The sequence below is a fragment of the Pungitius pungitius genome, chromosome 5 (assembly GCF_949316345.1).
Source record: "Pungitius pungitius chromosome 5, fPunPun2.1, whole genome shotgun sequence".
Classification (NCBI taxonomy): Eukaryota; Metazoa; Chordata; class Actinopteri; order Perciformes; family Gasterosteidae; genus Pungitius; species Pungitius pungitius.
In genome coordinates, this window is record NC_084904.1 from 17279977 (window position 1) to 17300537 (window position 20561).

General features: G+C 43.3%; 2 protein-coding genes across 3 annotated transcripts; both read right to left on the reverse strand.

Annotated features, from left to right (window-relative positions):
* Nucleotides 1–4432: 4432 nt before the first annotated feature.
* chmp7 (charged multivesicular body protein 7) lies at nucleotides 4433–7722 on the reverse strand. 2 transcript variants are annotated; one of them, XM_037482944.2, is made up of 11 exons: nucleotides 7084–7722; nucleotides 6829–7000; nucleotides 6298–6483; nucleotides 6067–6200; nucleotides 5936–5984; nucleotides 5740–5859; nucleotides 5547–5645; nucleotides 5390–5447; nucleotides 5178–5306; nucleotides 4929–4988; nucleotides 4433–4758 (listed from the first exon to the last, which is right to left on the reverse strand). In XM_037482944.2, exons 1-10 carry the CDS (start codon nucleotides 7344–7346, stop codon nucleotides 4933–4935), a joined length of 1266 nt encoding a protein of 421 aa, XP_037338841.2. In that variant the 5' UTR covers nucleotides 7347–7722; the 3' UTR covers nucleotides 4433–4758; nucleotides 4929–4932. The 2 variants fall into 2 exon arrangements, with proteins under 2 accessions (XP_037338841.2, XP_037338840.2); XM_037482943.2 differs by having other exon boundaries at nucleotides 5073–5306.
* A 75-nt stretch (nucleotides 7723–7797) lies between these two features.
* Nucleotides 7798–14186, reverse strand: lgi3 (leucine-rich repeat LGI family, member 3). Its single transcript, XM_037482942.2, has 9 exons — nucleotides 13212–14186; nucleotides 12421–12492; nucleotides 11812–11883; nucleotides 10683–10754; nucleotides 10441–10512; nucleotides 10172–10341; nucleotides 9918–10082; nucleotides 9724–9814; nucleotides 7798–9537 (listed from the first exon to the last, which is right to left on the reverse strand). The coding sequence occupies exons 1-9, from the start codon at nucleotides 13412–13414 to the stop codon at nucleotides 8808–8810; spliced, it is 1647 nt and encodes a 548-aa protein (XP_037338839.2). The 5' UTR covers nucleotides 13415–14186; the 3' UTR covers nucleotides 7798–8807.
* Nucleotides 14187–20561: the final 6375 nt, after the last annotated feature.

Sequence of the window (20561 nt, forward strand, 5' to 3'; positions counted from 1 at the left end):
TTAGCGTCTTGTTAATTTGTTTTCGAAAATGTAAATTTGTTTTTCGAAAATGTAAATTTGTTTTCTAAGATGTAAATTTGTTTTATAAAATGTTAATTTGTTTTATAAAATGTTAATTTGTTTTCTAAGATTAAATTTGTTTTCTAAGATGTAAATTTGTTTTATAAAATGTTAATTTGTTTTATAAAATGTTAATTTGTTTTATAAGATGGAAATTTGTTTTATAAGATGTAAATTTGTTTTATAAAATGTTAATTTGTTTTATAAAATGTTAATTTGTTTTCAACAATGTTAATTTGTTTTCCAAAATGTTAATTTGTCTCGAGCTTTGTAAAAGTGTTTCATTCTTTGTAATGTTGCTTTGCACTTCAGGGTCACCGTACCCCAAAGCCCCCCAAAAGTGCTGGAGTTGAGATAATCCTACCAGAAATTAAACTAGATACACAACTTCCAAAAAGATGAGGTAATAATATTGACTGCGGACATGCGGCTGCACACATGCATGTTATATCTATGACTCCTATCGAGGATAGGAGCAGGGGCAGGTGTTATGCAGGTTAATTAGAAGCTCCCACATACTATTCTATGGCTTTTTAATAATTTATCTTCTACAAAAAAAGGCATAGAATAATTTGACCCCAAAAAAGTATAAAAAGTCATAGTACAGTATGCCGAAATGTTTCACGGAATAAGTCAGTTTAAAAAAAATGTTTAAGTCAAAGTTGGTCAAAAAGTTGAAGTATGGATTGTCGAAAAGTATCATAAAAGAGCTTGTCATAGATATGTGGTAAGATGTCGGGAAAAGAATATTACAGCATGTACAAATAATTCCACGCAGTAAAGTAGCAAAGTATAGTATGTTAAAACTTAATACATTTTTAGTATAAAATGTTCAGAAATGTCATGAAAAAAGTCATTTTTTGACATAGTATGTATAAAGCATATCATATGTGAACATTTTTATAAAAAATGATGGATGTAATAATTAGTAAAACATAATTTGTCCATTAGCTATGTAAATTAAACAAACAGTGACACTGTGAATCATCGTGAGTTCTGGTGTCTCTAGTGGAATCAAAGCTGACCTTCCTGATCCACATTTGGGATTTGATTCTCTCTCCTCAAGGTGCCGTGTGTCAAACGTGTTTATTTCTTCCGGGATTTTTTCTCCACTCAGCTGAGGAGGACCCTCAGACTGGTTTAGCTCCATAGGGGAGTCGGTATGGATCCTCTCAATTAACACGCGGGCATCAGCACACATGTCGAAAAAAGTGAAATAAGGATCACAGGATAAAAGTAGTGAATTCAACTAGGGCTTTATTAGAAATGCCATTATATGACTTTACTTGACCTGCAATTCTATTATAACGGTATGGAACGGTTGTGGATTCCAGCCTGAGAATCTATGAGAATTGAGGTTGGATTCAAAAGCATCCACAGGTGTGTGGTGGAACAGTGCAGGGAGATAGCAGGAAGGCTGAAGTGTGGAGGATCCTCAGTTCAAACCTGCTCTCTCAGAACGAGGTTTTGGTTGCAGTCAGGGCTTCAAACTGTAAACTTTGAAAGAGTTTTGAGGTTTAGTAAACAATCCCAAGGTCTAATATGAGAAACGGACACAATGAGGCATGTGCTTGAATAGCACAAGGGAACAACTGAAGGGCTGCAACCTGCTGTCTGAGGTTGTGGGTTCATGCCACTTCATGCAGACATCACTTCTGCTTTGAAAGAGTTTTGAGGTTTGAGTAGCAGTCTCAAGGTTAAATACGAGAAACAAAAATTTAATTTGTCCATGGTGAGGTAGTGCAGCACAAGAGCTGAGGAGCTACTGTCCTTACACTGTAGGTTGTGGGTTCAAGCCCAGTCTTGGGTTTGAGCCTTTGGCTTTACTTCAGGTTTGAGTAGCAATCTCAAGGTTAAATACAACAAACAAAGAGATGGTTAGTGTGTGGTGAAGCAGCACAGGGGAAGAGCTGCTGACATAAGCCCCGGCACTGCACTTGAAGGTTGTGGGTTCAAGCCCAGATGTGGAAATAGCATTTAAAAAGAGTTTTGAGGTTTAACTCACATGCTCAAGGTTAAATAGGAGAATCAAAGCTGCCAAAATGTGACCAGGACTGGTAGTGTAGGGGTGAGTGCAGGGTGCCAAAAGCCTCTGTGCGCACCGCCAGTGGGTTCAAATCCCACCCGCCAAGTCTTGAGCGCACTACCACGGAGGTAGTAGTGGGGGCATTGTCCCCACTGGTTGTTTCAGCGAAGTGAACCCTAGGGGTTATGCAGAAACACAAGGTGTGTTCACTTGAATTATGATGGCATTGTCAAGAATGATGAAGAATCTTTTGAATGATGATGAATTGACTAAATTTGATGTTAATTGCTAATTAAGCTTTTATCACTTATTAGCTGTGCTACATAGCCTATAGGGTTCCACCTTTTTGACGGGAGAGAAGGCCAGATGAGTCAGTAAAGATGAGCAGATGTGTCTCATTCAGTGGTCACACTGACATGAAACTTATTACAGCCTCTGAGGGCATTTTTAAAGACAATCACATGTTTGTCTACTTCAGGGCATCCTGTGGACAACCTTAAACTGACAGTCTGGCACAGGGTGTAGATTTGTTTACCCTTTTTAGTGCATCCACCCTCCAATTCTCTGTTACATTCAAATTCAACTCACTTGTGCCTTTACCAATGCAGGAAGGATGAATAGCATGGTTGATCATCCAAGATGCACTAATCCGTCTCTGGGGCAATATCCCATTATGATTTTTTCATAAATGTCAGTTACCCAAAACTAAAAAAGGATTTAGGAAGAGCCACCATGTCCCTTGAGGGTTGAACCCAGATAAGGTTTAAAGTACAGAAATTTGGGGCATTTGGCATTAGTGACAGGGACGTGTAGGTTGCTCCATCTAAGATCATTCCAGTCATGTCATGGGAAAAAAAATATTGTGAAAAAAGTCAAAATATGTAGGGTCAAAAAAGAAAAGATTTTTTTTTAAATAATAGGTAAAAAATTATTATAAAAAATATATGTAAGGTCAATATATATATAATATAATATATATATATTATTAGGGCCGGGACTCGATTAAAAATATTAATCTAATTAGAGGCTTTGTAATTAATTAATAAAAATTAATTGCATTTTAATTGCATAAATATTTGACCTGAGAACAGTGAGAAGTAATTTTTTTCACATGGATTTTTATTTTTGTTCAACCAATTCCAGCAGACAAGTGTAGAAATAGCATATTTAGAAATATAGTACTTTCAGAAATTCAGGTAGCCTATAGGTAAGTAGACCTTCTGTAAACTAGGTTTTTTTAAGTAGACCAATACTTTCAAGTACATTCAGAACATTGGTTATTTTTTCAGACGTGGACTTAGTTACCCTGGTCCTTAAACCAGTCATCTGGTGCAGTGTGGGTTGGGTGTGGGTCCTTGTACTCGTCGGGCTAACGTCCAAGCTAGCTGCTAATTGTTTTGCGTTGAGGTGATACTTGAGGCTCGATGTGCGAATTCCTTGTTGCATAGCGTGCACACAACCATGCTCTTATCGACGCTTCCATCCGTGTGTTTATTATAATAAGATTTCCCATTCACGGGGCCACCCGACACGGTCTCGTCAGCTTCTTCGTTCATGTTCACTGTGGTTTGTTCTTGTCTGAACGCTAGTTGGTGCTCCAGTATAATCGGTCCTCCGAAACTCATCCAGTGAGAAACGTTCCGCGGTGCAAAAAATAAGTGTAAAAATGCGTAAAAGATGTTTAATGTGTTATTTTTTGTGTAATTAATTAATAATAACGCGCTAAAGTCCCGGCCCTAATATATACTAAAACATTTCATTAAAAAAAGTCATTCGAAAATGTTGAAAAATGAAATCATAGTATTGTATGTTGAAAGCTTTCCTGTAAATCATTAAGTATACCAAAAAAGCCATGAAAGTGATTTCATTAAAATAAATCATGGTTTAGCTTGTTGGAAAATATGTATGTTGAAAAAATCAAGTTTGATACAATTGACTGAAAAAGTAATTAAAATAATGTTAGAATAAATCCTGACATCACTGACTATTGTAATATGACAATTACTTGAATTCTTTCAAGAACATTTAAGTAATATGACTTTTTTTTGACATACTATACTGTGACTTTAACATACTAATTTTTTAAACTGTAATATCTTATTTTTCATATATTTCTACAAGCTGTAATGTTTCCCTATATTGTTGTATTTTTTTTCTTCAAAAATCTATATCGTGACTTTTAGGACATTTCTTTTTCATGAAATATTTCAACATACTATACAGTGACTTCTTTTTGACATCCTAGTGATTAGTGATTTGTGTCACTCCTGGAATAAAGTGGAATAGCCTTCATTTTAGGTCCGCCTCAAACCTTGTGACCAACACCGAAGTAAATACAAACAAGACAAGTGATTAAAATACACTTTATTTGGGAAACATATTTTGGTTAAACTCCTTAAACAGGTATGTTGCAGTGAAACTAAATATACTTTATTGATTACATTTTTTTGGCATAATAGTCTCTTTACTTTCAAACGTACAGTTCAAAAGGCCACTTAATGCACTGTACAGGACTGTCAATAAAGGATATTTAAAGGCATCAATAAACACACAAAACAAGAAACATACTTGCTCTCATACTTTTCAATAATACCCCAAAAATGAAGAGCATTACTAGTCTTGTCGTTTAACTTTTGACTTGAGATCTTCGATGTCTTGAAGGCAGAGCAGATCTAGTTGAAAGGCATTTTAGTTTTGGAAAGAAAAATATATTTTAAGTTTGAGCATGCCTTTGTGCCTATTTTCTTCTTAAAATAAGGATTTAGCCATTGCTAGCGTAGTTCTCAGAGACAATTTTCAAGATCTACAGTTAGATATGGTGATGCAGAGCTTTAAACCTTACCCCGTCACTGTGCAGCCTCACATCTCTTGGCTGGCGATGGAGTTTTCTTCTCCTGAAAGCCTGGACAGAAAGTTACAAAACATTCAAACAAAAACACATGTATCACAGTCCAGTAGTAAAAGTGAGAAATTTTAAAGCGCAAACCTAAATCTGCAAGGGTTAACTGATTCAATTGTTCCTCCAACTGCTCGGCGGTAATATCCAGGGGTCTGTAAGGAACCGCAGGCAGAGAACTGAGCACGTCAGTACCTGCGAGGCCGGGCTCTCCGGGGATTCGCAGACCGCTTGTTGGAACTTCAGGATAACTTGAGAGGGAAGCCGGTTTTGACTCGTCCAGCAAAGATTTCAGTTCCTCCTCCAACTCATCCATGTCTTCGTCTACAAAACGCAGGTGACAAACTGAGACTTTCCTTGGTATTCATATATAAACCAGGTACATAAGATCCAACAGTAGGTCGTACCTGTGCTGGTAACGCCACTGGATAGAGTTTGGTTCACCTCATCTTGAGTGTCACATAACTGGTTCCATCATAGGAAAGATACATTGAGATTTTAAATTGCAAGATTTAATTAAAATGATAAAATATACAATAAGATATTTTAAATGATCTACTGTACCTCCTGTATTTGATCCACAAGACTCTCAGCACGTTCCACAGTCACATCCTTAAGAGAAAGCCTCAGAGCGGACACTCCGGCCTGATACGCTTGCATAACCTACAAACATGATAAGTGCACACTTACAATACTGGTAACACACGTGGTTATAGAGACCTACACAGAAAGACAGCTGATCTCACTGTCCTCTTACCATCTTATCGGTCTGCGACTGGGCTATTCTGTCCAGGATTCCCCGGATGGACTCCAGTTTGGCAAACAAGCTGTCTGCTCTCTTCTCCACCCGTTTGCAGCCCTTTAAACTCCTCAGCGCCTGTGGGATATAACGTGATTACCACTGAAACCAGTGCTGTGATGGATTTTTGTTTCAGTAAAATGTTTCTATGTACCAGTGATTTCCTCCCTTCCCGGAGATGTGCCCTTGCCTCCTCTTTGCACCTGCACTTGGATAATGCAAAGCTTTAGCAATAATCATAAGAACGCATGACAATTTAAATGTAATGCATTTGAGTAGATGTACTTGTCAGCCTCGAGGCCCAGTTTCTCCACTCGTTCTCCCAGCAACTTTTCACTGCGCTGCAGCTGGTAGATGCCCATATCCACGTCGCTGACTGGAGCCACTTTATTTTGACCAGCCTGACAAAACTTGACAATCTGAAAAGGAGACACAGACAGTTGCAAATTCTAACAATAAACCAGCAACCAGGGTGTATCTGTTATCAGGCTCTGCAGTGAACGAGAATTTGTGTACCTTCTCACCGTCGTGCAATGAAACAGTCACCTGCTTGTCCCTCTGCAGCTGCAGGAGAACCATGCACAGGGCGCTCTCATCGGCACAGACCTCAGAGGATAGAGCACAGAGCTCCTGAAACGACAGTACGGGGCGGCTTGCATATCCACTTCTCCTGTACACCTCGAGTAGTTCAGACGCTTTCTCCTGGAAGAAGATAACCACAGATACATTTTCTGTCTGCCATTCAGTGTGGTTGCAAGTTGACAAGTCGACCTTCCTAGTACTTCAAATACTAGTTTGCATGTTTACATTTTTATTCAGATGCATACAACAGGTGAAACTCGAAGAATTAGAATATCGTGCAAAAGCTCATTACTGTCAGTAATTCAACTTAAAAGGTGAAACTAATATATTAGTATCACCCGTATATTCAAATAAGATAATCAGTCAAGTAATTGCATCAAAATGCTGAGGGGAAAATTAAAAGGTAAGTATCAAGAATGATGCCTCAGGTGATAGTATCTTAACAGGAAACCAAGTTAAACTAACCTTCACTAGCTCAATGACAACAAAGGACGCATCAGAAGGCACCCGGTGGCTTCCAAGCAGAGTCGAGAAGGTCCATTTCAGAGGCTTCACCAGCAGCAGTCCAACACCCCAGTGCAGCCAGCCACAGTCCACATTGGCAGCAAAATCGGACTCCCTCTGGATCTTGCCACATCTGGCAGAGGTGAAAGAACAGAGGCGATGAGACCAGATTGAAGCACGGAGACGGTGACCCGTGGCTGACACGTGATCGGTTACCTGGCCATGGACTGGATGACGGTCGCTAAGCCCAGCGGGGATCGCTCTTTCCTTCTGAAGGTTTTGTTCAGCTCCTGCAGACTGACACACACCGAGCCTCGGTCCCTGCAGCCTTTGACGATCAGAGCCGACCAGAAGTCCATCTTACTGTCCCAGTCCGTCGTGTTGACATCGCGGTTCTCGTTGAAGTCCGAGAACATGAAATTCATCCGCTCGTCGTCGTCCCATTCGGCGGGCAAGGCGGTGTCTGTGGCGTTAGACATTAGCGGCACCAAGACTTTAGCTCGACGTCTATCTGGTTACGTTTGATGTCAAGCAGACCGCGAACGTGTTAGCTAACAAGTCGCGACAACGCTGTGTTAGCTAACCTAGCTAACTTAGCTAACTTAATGACATCCGCTACCTGCCCGCGTTCTTAGTAGAATAATTAATAAATAGCCCTAATGTGGTCTGAGTCTCAATATCCCCTGTTAAAGGGAAATGTTGAGCATTAGCTCACGTGCAGCCACCAGCCATCGGAGCAGACTCTTACTCCAGCATGATGGTGCTAAAGTTCAGATGTCAACAACATTCGGTATAAGTCAGATCCGTGCGTCAAAGCGGCGACGATCTGTGCTCCACCCACGCAGACCCCCCTAAGCAACAAAACAAGCGCACCCACAATTCTGCACACGCGCACATCACTGAAGTCGATGAGATCTTCTTCCCAGCATGCGTGGTTTAAGTATGTTTAATTTAAATTTGCAGGTAAAAGGTCTAACTTCATTATATCTTTCATTGGCTACATTTTCTAGTCTACAACTCTTGGTAAACTGATCCTAATCATTTATGGGCTTTAAGCTGAATTTGTATGTACATTGCAATAATTCGGTAGTTTAACTGTACATTAAGAAAAAAGGAAATTAGAACTTTTTTACAACTTTAATATACATTCTTATTGTTTATTTTTTATAATCCTTAAATTTGTAGTAGTGCCCCGAAATGTTCTCGCATTTCCGACGTGCCCAAATAACCAGCATTGTTAACTAGGAGGACATTTTGGATAAAAGCTTAGTAAAGACCACATTCTAAAGAGCAAAATAGCAGGTTCACATTTTCAGGTAAATTTTGAAATCCCATTAGTTAGCGCATGCCTCTGACTGGCTCTGATCATATGTTATTATTGTAGAACATCAAACCCAAAAACAATTCAATAGCTGGTATATAAAGATAGATATAATCAATGCAATGGTATTGCTTGTTTTCATATATATTATACTGTGTCATGCAAAATGCTACACAGATAAACTACACTGTTTAAATTACAAAACCATCATTGTTTTACAGTAATTTACAATATTCAGTGTCATCATCTGAATAAATCTGTTGATGTACATGCATATCATTTTTCGCACATTAGTAAAATGCAGCATACAATGTAACATTCTTTGAAAAATAATTTGCCTTGATTAATGTTTCGCAGAACACAAGCAAATATGCGGCAGTGACACAATCCTTATGTTAGCATGTTACTGATATTTTATATTATCACATTATTTCATTCAGATGTTAAGGGATAGTGCATAAAAATAGATTCATTATTTAATCAGTTGACTCGCGTAAAAGCGTGTGTGACGCAACAGAACTTAAGTTACATGGCTTTAACATTTTGCAGTCATCCCTTTATTTGGCACGTTGTTGTTAAATGCTTAGAAACACCTCCTTTTGCTCTGACTGGAGCATCTCTATATGGCACTTAGATCCAGCAGCAGGTGCTGGTAGGCCAGCGTGTTTCCTTTGAAGCTGGCAGCCAGCATTATGTCCTTGTTGTCTACGGACACCAAGCTGAACGCCCGCGGGGCCCTCATGTTGAGCTCCTGGAAGGGCTGAAAGCGCTGAGTGAGGTCATCCCAAAGGTACACTCTGGAGAAGGAGAAATCGCTTCCCAGAATGAGGTACTGGCGGAGGCCCACCGTGAAAGGATACACCGCCATTGAGCCTCGAGAGGGAAGAGTCTGGATCTCTATGAAGCGCTGCCCTTCCCAGCGGAGGACCTTCGAGTCGCCTATGAAGCGCGTGAGGCAAAGGTAAAGAACTTTCCTCACCCAAAAGTGCTTAACCATCTGCACATCTGCCAGCTCTGTGATTTGGGAGAAGAAGGCGAACTGCTTCTGTCCTCGGTTCCACTGGTAGACCACCGGCGCCTGAGAGGCGCTGGAGAGGATGAGGTGAGGCTTTCCCCCAACATCAAGGAACTCCACATGCGTGTCCCGGTGCCAGGGATGAAGGGATTGGTGGGTGTAGAAACCGTTGCTGTTCCAGCGATAAATGCTGGTGGAACCTGCCTTGGAGCTGTCCGCCACCACAAAGTACCACTCTTCATCCAGCTGGAAGGTCTCCACGAAGTTGGGCTTCCTCACGCGAGTGGTGTCAATATCTTGGATCTTCACAAAGCGCTGCGGGTCCTCTTCCCACCTGCGACAACGGGAGGGTCGTCATAGTATTCCTACTGCTTTCACAGATAAGATCATATTTTTGGGAAACGCACTTATTTGCTTTCTTGTTAAGAGTCATTATAGCACAGATTACATTGGACTATATCTGTGTTGTTTTCTTTTTATATGCTGCAGTCGACCCGGAAGATCAGATCGCGCGCCTTACTTGTAGATATGAGATCCGCCAAAGAGTTGAGCAACGACCATGTAGAGACTGTTGTTTATCACCACTGGTTTGCAGTACACAGCGGAGCGAGCTGCGTGAGACACGTGCACAAAAAAACAGAAAAAGATTTGTTTTTGTGGTTTTTTTAAACATGAAAAGGTACAATATTTGTGTTTTTACAGGCGGCAACTTACAAGTAATGTTATGAAACATCCTGAAGATCATCTCCACATGATCCCATACATACAAGGTGCAGAACCCTGAATCAGGCTGAGCAAAGGCCACAAACTGATCCTCATTGTACTCGTAGGCCTCCACAGACACAGAGTGGAAGGGGAAGGTTTCGTAAACAGCAAAATCTACGGGAACACGACATTACAACACTTCTTAAAACGCGCCGTCATGCCACGATGTCGCCAAAAGGTTCGGCCCGGAGCGGAGGGGAAACCTGCGCTGATGCAGTTGAAGTCCCGCGGCGCGAGGTCGTGGATCCGGCGTCCCTGGAACTCGAAAGGACTGGCGCAGTAGATCGCAGGAACCGAAGTGTTGGTCTTCTCCATCCAGTCGACGAGCCATTTGATTTTACAGTCGCAGCGGAAATTGTTCCCCCGCAGGTCCCTGAGTAGCGGAGACAGTTTACGGCTAAGCGCGTCCCGCGCGACGCACACAGTGTTTTACGAAGACACCGTTTCTATTTTTGGGTGAAGGCGCGCTTACAAATCGGTGAGAATGTCGAGATGCTTGAAGAGATCTCTTGGCAGCTGCTGCAGGTTGTTGTTTGAGAGAGATCTGAAAAAAGGGGAAAACACAGGTGTCCCTCTTGTATGCAATTACTAAATCAGCGGTGTACCGACGTTTCTTTTTAAATATTCCTGCTGTAAAATGTATTTTAGCTACGTCCGATAGTCCATTGTGCAAACCGACAATTTGGTATCCTAACAGCTGATCACAATACTTACAGATGAGTCAGGGACTTGAGTCCTCTGAGGGTGTACTTTGACAGGGCCTGGATGTCATTATTCTCAATGAACCTGAGGAGAGAACAAACCCCTCACATGTCACACAGGGAGGACAGACTCTGAGATTTATTATATGACGTCATGCTTGCTGGGAAACACGGTTGCGTTGGCATCGCAGAGTAAAAAAGGAATTTGACTGTCAGCAATATGATTGTTCACAAAACAATTCTAAATTGATAAGAAACAAAGATGTGAAAATACTGATGCATACTTTTTAACTTTCTATTTAATACATCTGACTAATACAATTGGTTTATGCATCGCAATGAGAAAACATTATTTGATTGCAAAAGATCATTATGCCTTCAATTACTGCGATAAAAATAAATGTAGCCAGTGTTAAAAAAGATCTGCGTGTCAGCATCATTTGATGCCGTCACGTCTATGTTTTGTCGTGTTGTTGGACAAGGACGTAAAGCGCGTGCAGAGGTGGATGGATATGAGAGTCTGACTTTATTAGTATTCATTGCGGGTAGTGCTGGCATTGGCAGTGATGCAGAAAGACCTGATGGCTGGGCTGCATCCAAAGCCACACAGCAAGCGGCCCGGAGGCAGGGCCGCTCCAAGCCATCCGCTAACTACCCTCCAAAAGCCCATCAATTCACACAGAGGCATTTTCAGCTTCATCAATTTTACTTTTGGCATCCTCTGCAATACTGCAGTCTAATCCTGAAATCTTAATGTGCTGCATTGCAATGTGGCTAGATAGGTCGATTGTAAACGAAACATTCACAAACAAGACAGAAAGGAAGGAGTGCAATGCTGAAAATGTGCACTCCCTTTGCCAAACAGTTACATATAGTGAAAAACTAGTAGTAAAATGGTAGTCAGTAACATATTCATTAGTGTGTATATCCGGTACTGCGCATGTTTTACAGTTTATGCATTTAACTTTCAATGTATGATCAAAGGTCTTAGAGTATTTATTTGTTCTAATGTTTCATGGTTTCACCTTAAAACAGTTTCTGCAGCCAACGTTTTTGTCGCCACAAAATTGTTATCACTATTTAAAAATAATCTGAACCACCAAATCATGTCGAAATCAAGTTAAAACACGTGAGACACTTACAGGTACTGCAGGTGAGAAAGGCCAGCAAAGGCATCATCGGCAATCATGGTGAATGTGTTGGAGTTCAACAGTCTGCAAAAAGGAAACAACTATGATCGAGTCATGTAGCGGCGTGTGCTACGCGTTCAACTAAAGTGAGACAAACAAACCATCGACTCACACTTTCATATCGGAAAATAGTTATTCATATTTGTCTCATGAATGCTTCATAACAACAGTTACACACAACACACACACACACACACGCACAGGGACGTGACCGCACACTCATGGTTGCATGCGAGTGGATAGACGGCCCTTTGTCTGGAGGTCTGAAGGGAGTCAGTGATTGGCAACGCCACCGATACAGAGCCACTTCACTCGTATTACCGCCATGTCAACACTGCATTCAAGAAGCATTCATTGCTCTCGTAGCTGAAGTCACTGCAAAACAAAAGCGGTGTGCGAGCGCCACGGTGCCGGCCGCGTTAAAACACGCGTGACATCAAGTGTTGTGATTTCATTTTTTCCAGCGTGGAGCTCACTGGCGGAGCGGAGGGGATGTGAATAAAGAGTTTTTGACGTTTAGCGGTGGGGAAAGTGCTCCGTAGTGGGTCGGGAAACACTCACAGGAACTGCAGTAGATGAAGGTGCGAGAAAGCCCCCTCTGGGATTGTAGTGAAGGCCGCGTTCACCATCGTCCTGTTCAGACAAACATCATCATCGTCATCATCATCATCATCCTCGCCAGACGCGTAGGAAGAGTCATGTGTTTTATGGGGGAAAATGTGTCCCAGCATAGACTGTGTATCTATTTTTCATTACTTCCCTTGGGACGTGGTTTTCCTTTCAATTTAAATATGAAGTATTTATATATACCAATAAACAAATAACTGGGACACACAAGTTCCTTCTTCACAGCGTTGTTAAAGGAGGACAGCAGCCCGTCATGTGAAAAGGGGCTCTGTAACCTTGTAGGAAAATATGAGATATGCTGTTCCCACATTAACTCTTAAGCTTTCCATTTCATAACATGCGCTCCATCTATTGAATGCATTTCTGAACTCTCTTTAAGATTAGATCTGTGAGAGGCAAAGCAGGTCTCCTGCAGAGAAATAGGGAATCTATTGTTAGTTACTCTCTGGAGCATGACAGCTTTTTACAGCTGTGCTCCCATAGCGACGTTCAGAAATAAGGAGCAGTAAAGGGACATTATCGTTGTCATAATTTCAGTGTAATAGAGTAGGTACGAATGTCTTTTTTTAAAAGAAAACACCAGCGTCATAGAGCTGTATTCAATATTAGCTCATTAAAAGTAGTGATTCCCACCATGATTACGTAACAGAGGGTGACACCAGTCAGGTGCCCACCTCTACAACCTGCATAATGCCCACATTGGAGATTGACAGCTACAGACTTACAGAGAGATGATCCCGGGCGGGAAGCTCTTGGGGATGGCCTTGGTGTCCACACAGAAGGCACTGTCTTTGGTGCAGGAGCAGGTCCCAGGACATCTGGGGATCTTCGGGGCTCTCCTGGCGTTTGATTCCCTCGGCAGGCAGAGAAACAGACAGAGGAACGACAGGCAGATCAGCCCCGTCCATCTCGGCCCGAGCTCCGGCATCCTCGAGCGGGAGGGGAGGGAAGCTGTGTGGATGGGCTTCTTGAAGTTCCTCCTCGGTGGCTTGTTGAGAGGCGATCCGATAACGCCGCGTCGATAACGCTCAGCACAGAGTTCAGCATGAGAATGAGAGGATGGGTGAGAGAGGGAGGGAGGGAAAGTGGGTGTGGGGTGTGGGGGGGGTTGGGGGACTCTGCAGCTTCCTTGGATCTGTGTAATCTTTCTCTCGCAGGAGCTGTTGCCAGAGTTCAGACCGCAGGAATGACGAGCTGGGCTGCTTTTTCTCCGCACCGGGGCTTGTAGGACGCGCCGCTGACAATGAATTATTTACTACCGCACACGCAGAAAACCATAGAACAGCACCACCGGGGAGGGGGCAAAGGGGTGGGACGGAGAGAGACGGGTGCTGCTGGAATGTTATACCATATCTTATCAGGTGTGAAGTTGTGTCGAGCTGCTGCAGTCATGAGAGTAGACAAAGAGGCATCAGGGATGCAGGGGGAATGTGGCTGCATGTGTGGGTGGTTAGGTGCATTCTAGCAGCTTTAAAACAGCAACCAGGGGATGAGACACTCTCACAACATGAAGGTGCCCGCCAAGAAACACTTGATGCAGCAAACAACGCAAATAAATGCGACATTGCTGTTGGAGAACGATTGCTGGATCGGGGATTGTATCATTTGTATTTTAATGCCACGACGTCAGATGACAGCAGCATAACCATCTTTAACCCTGTGAGGACCAAATCAATTCGCATCTTCTCAGCCTTTTTCTGGATGGCCTGTTTTGATTTTCAACTCATATATATATTAAAAAAACAGAACCCATTGACTTTGTAAATATTGTCTTGAAGAAAAGATTCCAGCTCTAGCTTTAATCCATGTGTATGTATGTTTGCAACTGGGGGCCCTTAAGGTTTATTCCAGTTGGGGGACTGCGAGTCAGATAAAAAAATAAGCACTCTGATTTTTAAAAATCAGACGATGAGATATCCTGACTTTTTTTGTAGTTTGGGTCAAACTCCACGGGGTTACACTGTTGCCATAAAGCAACTCAACAGTGTCATGGCAGTCGCTGCCTGGTACGCTCACATCTTTCAAATGTCTGCCTTTAGGATTAAACATGAGCTTCCTATCAAAAATATTATTTGTTTTACCAGATGAGTCACAGTGACACGTACATCTTAATATGTCAAATCAGTACTGAATATGGTTTTAGGGGTCGAATAAAAGTTATATTTTTTGCCTTTTGCTTTACTTTAATCCGAAACAGAATGTGGGCTAATTATATAACGTGTTAATGCCTTTAACGCCATTTCAGGGTCAAACAGCAGATATGAAACACAAATATCTCTCAAAAGTCTTTACCCTGTGATGCTAGCCCACGCCACCAGAGGGCGCAGTTGACCACAGGATAACGTCGCTCCCGGGCAGGTGACCGCGCAGAGGCGCTGGATGGCTGCAGGCAGGTTTCGGTGCCAGGCGTCACCAGCCGTCCCCTCACAACGACCCCGTTGTCACAAGCAAAGAGACCCAGCAACGCGCCGTCCGTCCGGGTCTCTGCACACTGCTCCGAAAGCCACACCGGCAGGACGGGTGCATCACGTGGTGTGAAGCGTCAGCTACAAAGCGGTCGTTGTTCCGCACTTATTCTAAAGCAGATTAGAATGATTTCAGATAACATACGACAAAATACAACCTGTCAAGTAATTGATTTAAAGCATTATCTTGAAGGATGAAAGAGGAAAAGCTCAGAATGTCATCAGGGGCTTTTATTGATATAATTTATTTGACCTAATGGGAGCGTTTGATGGTTATCCGTAAAAAGAATTTAGTGTCGTAGAGCAGAAATGTGTCCATCATTTAAAACAGCCTCGTTGTGCGATTACGCAGTGATTTCACATGGGAATCAGGAGCTATTTTTTTTCTCTATTTTCTCTTGTACGTTTGCGTGCATCTTTGCTATTATGGTATGGGGAGAAGTTAATGCCTGATCTTATGGGGAGAAGTTAATGCCTGATCTGGGTGCTGAACTCCACCCAACCCAAACCTCCGGTGGGAACCGACATAATTGCATGGCCCACACGCAGCGTGAAACAGCAGCTGTGAACCGCGACACGTCCCCGTGTGAGGCGCAGGAATCTGAAATGCTGCTGAGATTAAGCCCCACAATGCCTCCCGTACGAGGGCACTTAACTAAATCACAGGTTTCAGTTTTAAACGCTGCTTTTGGAAGGTAATGGCCAGTCAGGTAACGCGTGGCGTTGGACGCTCATTCGAATCGCCCCGCTTCATATCTGTCTTTTCAAACTAATGAAATAAGTTCAGCTAAACCACTGCTCACTCGGAGGGTTGAGCATTAGAAGGAACACTTGGCCAATGCAGAGTTTGGCAAAAATGAGTCATCACAACATCATAAAGTGTTTCTTTCTCCTTTTCTTTTCATTTGGTGTCTGGCACAGCAGCGCTTCAAACCCCTGCTTCACCGGGAACCAACTCCACTTGGATGACTTTCCCTCTGCTTTAAAGCCACATTTAACACTGGCTTTGTTCACTTCAGCTTCAAACCCACACCCCACTTTTATTATGGGCCAAAGTGTCTGAAAAGAGCCCTCTGTCTGTCCGTTTCCCTTTTCAGTTCGGCTTTCACGCTTTGGCCTCGCGAAGCAGAAAAACAAAACAAAACAAAGTAGGTAGAAAGACAAAATGAGTTTCACCTCAGTGCTTTTCAGGGAAAATCCCGGCGGCCCCAGGCAACGCGCTCCATACAGGAGTCGCAGCGGTGCGGAGACTCCGGGGCCGACGTGTGCGCACACGTTGTGGCGTTTCGACACCGTTGAGGCCGCACTGCACCAACGCAACGGGGCGGGCAGCTCGTCTGCATGTCTTTGCACAGAATGATTGACGGCGGGCAGACAAAAGGCCCGAACAAACGGTCGATTGGGAAGCGTTAACTCATTAACTCGATCTTCGTGTGTCCTCGCGAGGCCCGATGGGATGCCAGTAATTCAGTTGGCCGAGTCAGAGGATAAGTTGACGTCAGATGTCTTCCTCTGTGAGTCAGGAGCAAATATTGCATTCACACAGCACCAAGAAATTCAATAAGGTAAGTGTTTGTCACTACGAGGCTCGCCGAGCGCAAAGCGGTGGTGTTTGATGAGTCCGTCTTTAAGAAGCAATCGCCGGGCTGCCAACATGCCAATAAAATTCACAATTATTTCACCTTGGACAATAAAGGTTGGTGCTTGAGGAGAGTCTAGTAAAGGTAGCAATGAAATCTGTGAAATTAAACTGCAGGCTGTAGGGTACAGTCGTGATTATGTCCCACTCTGTGCCAAGAAAACAAACTGTCCCAAATTGCCTTTACTCGTCTCCTCGCTCTTTAAAGTGCGGCACCGGTCACTGGAAGGTATGTCAGCCAATCTCATCCCGGGCTCGATTCAATTAAAGAGAGTACAAAGACATATGGCTGCGGGGCCGTGTGATATGATTAGAGTCCTGTGCGCAACGAGGCTGCCGCTTTGATTCATGCCCTCTCTTATCTGGTCACTTACGGTGACTGACTGAAACAAGCCAAGCCGAGGGAGGGGCTCCCACAGGTGTGCCGCAGCGTCCTCAAGGGGCTATAAAAGGCCTCCTAAGCTAATCTTTGGTGTCATACTCTCGTTTTCTTTCACGCGAGCCTGAAAACAAGGCCGCACTGACTAAACCCGGTACAAACACCAAAAACCAAGTTTTCTTTGAGACGGGGGATTTGTTTTTGACATTTTAAGGACACGTGGGATGAGTAAAACCGAAGGCCATGCTGCCATCTTACTTTTCAATCAGGACAATGCGGAGGAGCAACTGTGCCCCTACCCACCCCCCCCCCCCCTCATCTTCTAGCCCAGCTGCCATGGAAGACAGGTGAGACGCCTCTCGGGACGTGGATGTGTCAAAGGAATGCGCGTGCAGGTGTCCTGCTGCCTGTGGGGACTGTGGGGAAGCGCAGCGGTTGAGCCGGTTTGATAAAGGCCCTGACATGCCCAGATTATGTGTCTCTGCCTGGAGGAGCTGTCTATGTCTCATTCCTGCACCGAAGAAAGTCGATCTGGTGGGAAAGAGGCGGGGGCCCATGCCTGTGGGCGGCAGTTTTTTGTATGCAGGCAACAAAAAAAAAACACACCCTGTTGGGCGGGCACCACTGGCTCCACCCTTCACCCATTACCTGACCACACCCATGTCTGCGGATGCCATAAATACTCTTCCGCAAATCTAGAAAGAGACACTTTGATGTTTTGCTGTAAGAAACATTGGCTTCAAAATGGGAGAGAAAGCATACAGTGGATTGGGTAAACCTTGGATCCTTGGTCCTATCACAGAGTATATAAAACATCTTTAGAGAAGGTTTTTAACAATATCTTTTCAATGTTTTACATAACTATTGCTAAATATTGCAGCTTGTACCAGTACTTTACTTTAGAATCACCAAAATGGGTAGATAAGAAACATGGGTAAACTAGATTATTCTGCATACTATGCAATTGTAGTTGGATGTATGTTAAACATTGTTTGTTTTGTTAAGTTTGCTATGCATAGGTTGCTTTGTGACAGAACTGAACTAAACCAACTACAGTTAAAAACAGTGAATACTGTTATACAAACATTGATGGAAAAAGATTTGTCCTGATTGTAATCAACATGCATGCTGTGAAAAGTGAGATATCACAGTTCTCTTGATGTTATGTGTTTTGCAGTACTAAGCACACTGTAATTAAAAGTCATTTCTAAATAATGACAATGTAAGCTTTATTCCATTTAAATCCACCCGATCCTAACATGATAATATCAGTGCAGGGAACGGATGCTTCCCCATCAACTTGTTTGCTTAGGCTTTTTGTTGTTGTTGTTGTGCCAGCCACTCAAAGACAATAGTGAGACACACAGTGAGTGACAGTCCGTGCCCCGGGCTCACCCCTTCTGTTAAGTCTCTCCCAAAGAGCAGCTGGGGCGCTGGGGACCTGTCATACAGACAGCCATCTCACAAACAGGGGCCCGGGCCCTTCGGTGGAGACGGACACGTCAACAACGCCGACCGCCTGCGTCCGTCTATCTTAACTTCCGGAGGCCGACTCGGGGTTCATCGCGGAGACGTCCACAAACATTTATAAACTATCAAGTGTGGCTCGTTTTGTTGTGGAGAAAAATGTCCTCGAGAGTGAACTGCCCCCAAAACCACAATCCGTATTTAGGCACAAAACAGCTGCTCATCATCTTAACTATTAGCAACAAGGGCGGAGAATCTGGGGCAGTAACCAGAATATTAAATAAAGAAATTCCTCCTGGGTTCATGGTGGACAGGAGCTGGACCCGTCTGCTGCGGTTACCCACACACCTCAGGTCTGAGGTCTTTTGTTTATGAGCCCATCATAGCCAGGAATGCAAGGACAGGAGACTGGTCTCCCTCACCTTGACCATGGACGCTGGCCAGAATGATATTCATGAGCTCCAGGACCGCACTGCTGTCCCCCTCGTGCGCATCGACAGGCTCCCTTCCACTAAACTCTCCTCACTCGCTCCCATAAATAATCTGTGCATTTGGGAGGAGACAAAGGGGCCAGCAGCGGGCTGATGTCACCGCTTCCCCGCTTCCAACAGGCTCGAATAAGCAGAAACGCACCAAACATCACCGGTACCATCATCATCGGTGGCGTCACCCTCCTTGGCTCCTCTCCCCTTGGCTCCTGTCTCCTAACCGCGGCTGAGAAAGATACTCTTGATTGACGGCGTGTCTTCTCCAAAGGGGCGGCAGAGAGTTGGGGGGCGGGGTTGTGCTTCTTCACCACTGACTGAAAGCGGTACGGGGGTGGAGATTAATTTGTGAGGCTCAGGCTTCTCACTGGGCCTGGAGATGGAATGAATCAAACCATCTCTGGTAAACAACACAAAGAGATTCTTTCAACATCCCCCCCGAGGAAACACGCACGTCTCAGTTTACTCAGATTACCGACTTTTGAAAAAAAAAAATATATAGATGATTTTCCATCTAAATCCAAATTTGTCAATTAACTAAAATTTTAATAAAAGGAAATTACCTGAGTGATGGCAGTGAAATGAAATACTGTATATAGACATGTTTTTAATGTAAAATATATCACATATACCTATTAAGTAAGACTTACGGTTGAAGTGAAACGGTTTTCACTTTGTATTATGACAAATAGACATAAAATACTAAAATCCACTGTTTCATCTTCAAGGTTCTTTAAAAATTATGAATGTGACATATGGGGAAATTATGTTATTATCTGATGGGAGGTTAAACACTCATCCCGTTTTTTCAGAAAACATTAAATTCGACGAGTATAACTAAAATATGGGCGAGTACAATTCCAACATGTCATAGTTCTTTGGTCCATAAAACCAAATAAGTGTCATGTAGCATTCCTTCGCCAATTTAAGGTTAAACTGATGGAAAGTACCCGACTGTTGTGGATAATTAAGTTGCTGAAGCTTGACACACCATTTCGTTTACTAAGCAAAGTTTGGGTGACCCAACTCCAGTTTAAACAAAATCAGCCCACAGATAGTAATTAAAAACAATAACAGGACATGGCAGTTGCTTTCATCTTTGTTTGGAAACCATATGATCAGATGCTGTCAACGTTCCCCGATCACAACAAACTCCTTCCTGTGTGCATTCCCATGACAACGGAATAATCACTACAAATAACCGCTATCAGCAGGGCGCAACGATGGAGGATAGCTGACGAACTCTCCTTCACCGAACTCATCCTGTGCCATCTGTCAGAAGTCGTAACATGTTGCACCTAATGGCACACGTCCTCCTCACTCTGCACCATTAGCAGGTTATAAAGCAAGGCCTCTCCAGTCCTTTGTGTTCTTAAACGGTGCTCTTCATCATCACCTCAACCACGGCACAGATGATATCGTTTATAATCCCCCCCCCGTTTCCAGGAGTGGATGATATGTTTGCATCCCTTTGAGTTTGTGGAAAACGGGACACGGCTGCACGCGAGAAGCCGGGCGTGACGGTGTACCCGTTGAAGGCCATGACGTGCATACCGTATGTTCCCAGCAGCTTGGATTCATACAACTGTTGGAGGGGGGGGGGGGGGGGGGGGAATCTGTTCCTCGTTAACAAACCGTTC

Bases quoted from the DNA above. Each gene is read 5' to 3' on its own strand.
- chmp7 (XM_037482943.2), bottom strand. From the start codon at position 7,346: ATGTCTAACGCCACAGACACCGCCTTGCCCGCCGAATGGGACGACGAC. The intron at 6,484-6,828 runs GTTAGTTTAACT...ATCTTCTTCCAG, and splicing joins TTGTCATTGAGCTAGTGAAG to GAGAAAGCGTCTGAACTACT. The intron at 5,860-5,935 runs GTACATAGAAAC...TATATCCCACAG, and splicing joins GGGAAGGGAGGAAATCACTG to GCGCTGAGGAGTTTAAAGGG.
- lgi3 (XM_037482942.2), bottom strand. From the start codon at position 13,414: ATGCCGGAGCTCGGGCCGAGATGGACGGGGCTGATCTGCCTGTCGTTC. The intron at 10,755-11,811 runs GTAAGTGTCTCA...TTCTCTCCTCAG, and splicing joins CTTTCTCACCTGCAGTACCT to GTTCATTGAGAATAATGACA. The intron at 9,538-9,723 runs GTAAGGCGCGCG...CCGTTGTCGCAG, and splicing joins GGCGGATCTCATATCTACAA to GTGGGAAGAGGACCCGCAGC.